The 4,646-nt window shown below is 47.5% G+C and overlaps 1 protein-coding gene and 1 pseudogene across 1 annotated transcript; one reads left to right on the forward strand and one right to left on the reverse strand.

Moving 5' to 3' along the window:
- The first annotated feature begins 499 nt into the window (after positions 1 to 499).
- LOC147971519 (uncharacterized) lies at positions 500 to 2,116 on the forward strand. The gene has a single exon (XM_087522793.1). It carries the CDS (start codon positions 500 to 502, stop codon positions 1,982 to 1,984), a length of 1,485 nt encoding a protein of 494 aa, XP_087378919.1. The 3' UTR covers positions 1,985 to 2,116.
- Positions 2,117 to 2,603: 487 nt separating this feature from the next.
- Positions 2,604 to 4,199, reverse strand: LOC125556034 (ASC1-like protein 1; annotated as a pseudogene).
- Positions 4,200 to 4,646: the final 447 nt, after the last annotated feature.

Consider the following 4,646-nt stretch of genomic DNA (forward strand, 5'->3'; position numbering starts at 1 on the left):
CTCGGTAGCGCGGGCGTGCGGGCGCCGCGCGTGTGAGGGGGGCTCGCCGGTTGCATCGACGAGCCGAGGTCGAGGACCTCCGGGCGCTCCGTCGTCGCTTCCCTCTCGGCCAAATCGCTCTGGGCTAAGAGCGTGCTGATAACATGTTGAAAGAAAACGAGAGACAATCGATAGTATTGAAAACTGTCTATTGATGATGACAAGTTACATATTTATAGTCTCCGAAGAGACGCATCCGGAGGGACACGATGCTTACAAAAGTCACGTCTATTTATATGACGGTCGGGATAAGTGGAGATTTAATCTAATTAAGTCTTAACAATTGGTTTTTGTTTTGTGTCGCAGATTCTTTTCATGGCAGTCACGTAGGAGAGCAGCTATCGTAAAAATGACTTCGAGTTGGATTAGGAGCCGGAAAAGAAAGGCGTAATTAAAAGTGTTGCTGGCGAGGGATTCCGAGATGGCCTCAAACTCATTAAACTTGGCACTTAAGCTTCAAATGCACGCATGCAAATCCGGTTTCCTGACGGATCACATCACATACGCATCCACGTCCACGGTTTGGAATCAGCCTGAGCTCATCAATAAAAGGCAGCCAACCTGCTGCCTTTGCCCTCGCCTCGCTCTGACCAATCTTCTCTTCTCCAGCTTCCAATCTTCACCAATCACCAATCACCAGCCCTTACCCAGCGAAGCGACCGGCGTCCCCTGTTCCCTTCCCATGGAGATTGCCTACCCCTACGGCGGGGAGCTCACCAGGAAGCACGGCTTCGTCACAGGCGAGCCTTTTGACGCCAAGACCGGCATCATGTCCGGCCAGAAGCGCGCGAGGGAGATGGAGATCCTTCGGCAGCGCTTCCAATCCGAGCTCGTCGCCGTCCGTCGCCTCCTCCACAAGGCGGCCGCCGTGCTAGCTCCCGCATCATCCCCGTCGGCTGCCCGCGTCAAGGAGAGTCGTCCAGGGTTCTTGGCCGAGGAGCCGCTGGCCAAGAAGAGGAAGGCGTCCCCTCCCGTTCCTCTGATCAAGAGCAAGAAGGCGCCCAGGAAGAAGATGATGACGGGCTCTGAGAGGGAGATGCTCGCGGAAGACCTGGAGCTGTTCGTTGCGGAGATCCCCGATCACGTCGTCGAGCTCTTGAAGAAGCACAGCTGCGCCACCCGCCCCGGCGAAATCGAGATCGACGTCCACGCGTTGGATGACGCCGCCGCCGTCGAGTTACAGGAGCAGGTTGACAAGTTCGCTCGAGAGAGGAGAACGGCGAATCCGTCGCTGCAAGAACGACACCAAGACGGCCCTAAGGTGATGGCCCAAGAGGAGGAGGAGGACGACGAAGAAGTTGACATCTGTGGCGGCGTCTCCCCCTTAGCGATCATGCCGGCACCTCTGGCCCAAGAACGGCACCAAGACGACCCTAAGGCCATGGCCGAAGAGGAGGAGGAGGAAGATGTTGACATCTGTGGTGGCGTCTCCCCCTTACCGATCGTGTCGGCACCTCTTCTGCTCGTCGAAGATGAAGCAGCCAGTGGCTGTGGCAGCCCAAGCTCCAGCAGCAGCAGTTCGGATACTGATTCTTCCAGCGACAGCGATTCAGATACTGATTCCGGCAGCAGCGACTCCGGCGGCAGTGACTCAGATTCTGATTCAGACGAGATCGTCGACAGCCCAGCTCCTCCAACATGCGAGCAGCTCGCCCGTGCTCTGGAAAGGCAGCGAAAGGAGGCCACGTCCCGGGCGAGGGAGAAGGCCCGTCAGGAGCTGCTGGAGACGGAGAGGACGGCAATGCCCGACGATACCCTACACCCAGAGGATCTGAAGAGGCTCGGCATTGATGAGTACAACACGGCGAGGCCCAACAACTACAACTTGTTGCGGCAGATTGGACTCTTCCGCAAGCTTGACAACGACGACTGGAAGCAGCAGCAGCATTATCATCATCGTCAAAGCTTCGAAGAAGACCTAGAGGAAGGCGAGATTCGGTCGTGATCGTCGTTGCTAGCAAGGTGCTATAACAAGTGATGTAACTGCTCATGGCTTGATGCCTCACAGAAAACTTGTAGCTCGATCTCTTCTGTAAATTGTATGTGTGCTGAACATGATTGGATATATGAAAGTACATGATCGATTACACTGAGTATCAGCTAAATTAGTGATATCTTCTTTATACACATGTTTAACAGAGATGTCCATTTCCAATATCGATCATACTGAATATTTAACATGAACTGCAAGCATATATAATAATGACATATAAGGACCACTAAAAAAAATTTATAGCTTGGAGGCTCGGTATTTCTGAAAAGAGATCTTCACATACATATGGAGATTAATATCACGATGTAAGATTGATGCCTGAAGACATTGAATGGTAGCATCACCTCATGCATTCGGTTTACAGAAAAAGATACATCAAGGAGGCTTGTTCCAGTGGCACCGAGATTCAAGCCTTTTCAGTTTTCATTTTGTGCCTGAATTTCCTCCTAATGGATATGCTAACTAGTTCCTCCTTGACATTCTCATTCTTTATATACAACCCGCTTGCACCATTCTCATTCCCAACTGCGAACTGTACAGTTCTTCAGTTAAGCATCCAACAACCTACAGCTTAATCTTCATGGTCGTTTTCGCCTTCAGAATCTGTTTAATAGCAGGGGTAGCTTATAATAAATACATAAGAATATGCTGCTGAGAAAGAAAATAAATCTAACACCAAGGAAATGAGCAAGAAAAGAATCACTGACCGGATCGAACATCCTCACCAACATGACCTCTGGACTGAATTTGACTGATGAGAATCCGGTAAATCGGTACACACCAATATATGTGAAAGACTAGAAGTGAAAATAAGAGTGTTGAAAAGATAGTAGTATGAGGTTCTGTACATATTTTTTTCTCCTTGTCCAGGATCATAGCTCTTTCATAACTGAAAAAGACGCAAGACCATTGAATTGATCAACAAATGCTCTAAAAAATTTACTAGAGTAATGCTGCTTTCTAATCAGGTAAAGTAGCACCACATGCCTGAACAACCAAGAATGTTTACCTTGTGCTTCTTAGGATCCAGAAAGGAAACACTATTTTTTTTTGACGAAAAGGCAGGGCCACTGCTTTTGTATAGAAGAAATAAACAATTACAAAAACAAGATTAGAGAAGGAGGATTGGGGTTAGAGATACATCAGAAGTACATCAGTCTGGTTCTAGGGGGCGCTCTACAAGAGCCATTGCACGCTTATGCCCAGCGTCAACCCAGTCCTTTGCTTCGACCTGAATCTTCAGAAACAGTTGTGTGGGGTGACAAGAAATATTTCTGAATGTTCTATCATCTCTTTCTTTCCAGAGGTTCCACCAAACCAGGGCCAAAATTGATCTCCAAGATTTTGCTCTTTCCTTTCCCATGGAAGCATTTGTTCGCTGCCACCAGCTAACTAGGGAATCGTCATGAACTGCCGCCATAGCCGGGGTCATGTTCAGCTTGCAGAGTGTCAGCTGCCAAACTTCCTTCGCAAAAGAGCAAGAAGTAAGCAGGTGGGCAGCAGTTTCAGGCTCTTGTAGACATAGCAGACACAGTGGATTATGGGGCCACCCTCGCTTAGCAAGGTTATCCGCCGTTAGACATTGATCTTGAGCAGCCAGCCAGACGAAGAACTGACATTTGGGAGGGGCATCCGAGCTCCAGGCCAGCTTCGCATAAGGTGGCCTAATGTTGGCAGTAAGAGTGGCAGTGTACGCCGAGCTGGAGGAAAACTGACCATCGTTTGTCCATCTCCAAGTTAGTGAATCATCTTGAGCCTGAGTGAGTTGGATCGGCTGCAACTCATTCCAAAGGTTCATGAATTGCGCTATTAGCCGAAGAAGGATCCACGAAACCACAAAAAGTAAAAATGCTACAACAGCTAGCCACTCACAGCTACTGTACTTGGCCATCTTTCCGATCTCTAGGAATATATCACTTGCATCATGGAGGGGTAAAATGACCGAGCCAGGACGAGATAATCTGTTTGGAAGTAGCAACAACTTCAAGTTTGACTATGCTGTGTATTGTTATGGTATATAAGGGCTGCATACCTGCAAATATAGGACACAACAATCAGAACAACAATTGCCACATGGTGAGACATCATGATTCCGAAGTCCTTGGCGTCTTGTTTCCCAGAACAGAAGATCAAAGATAGAATATACGTAAAATCCAGCGGCATACATGTATACAGCCTTAAGCTTCAGCCTGGAGAGAAAAACAAAAAAATGTTGAAAGAGCAGCACCGTCAAAGCTTCCAAGAGGTTTTAGAGAAAGGCGAGATTCCGTCGTGATCGTGGTTGCTGGCTTGATGCCTAACAAAAAGCTTGTAGCTCTCTTCTGCAAAATGTATGTGTGTTGAACATGATTGGATATATGAAAGTACATGATCAATTATAAAGAGTATCATGTGCATTTTTAGAATCCGCAAACATTTTTAAGATTCATGAACATTTTTGCTTTTATTTCTCGGGTTTCATTTTCGAAAATAAATGAATATTTTACTTAAAACTCATCAAGATTTGAAAAACTCACGAATATCTTTTATTAAATGTAAGTCATTTTATTAAAATTGTTAACCAACCTCTTACAATCTAATCACACCCCCTCCCTCCTCCTGCGACACCCCCGCG

Source organism: Triticum urartu, chromosome 5A (genome assembly GCF_056163025.1).
Source record: "Triticum urartu cultivar PI428250 chromosome 5A, HENAU_Tu73, whole genome shotgun sequence".
Lineage (NCBI taxonomy): Eukaryota > Viridiplantae > Streptophyta > Magnoliopsida > Poales > Poaceae > Triticum > Triticum urartu.

Bases quoted from the DNA above. Each gene is read 5' to 3' on its own strand.
- LOC147971519 (XM_087522793.1), top strand. From the start codon at position 500: ATGCACGCATGCAAATCCGGTTTCCTGACGGATCACATCACATACGCA.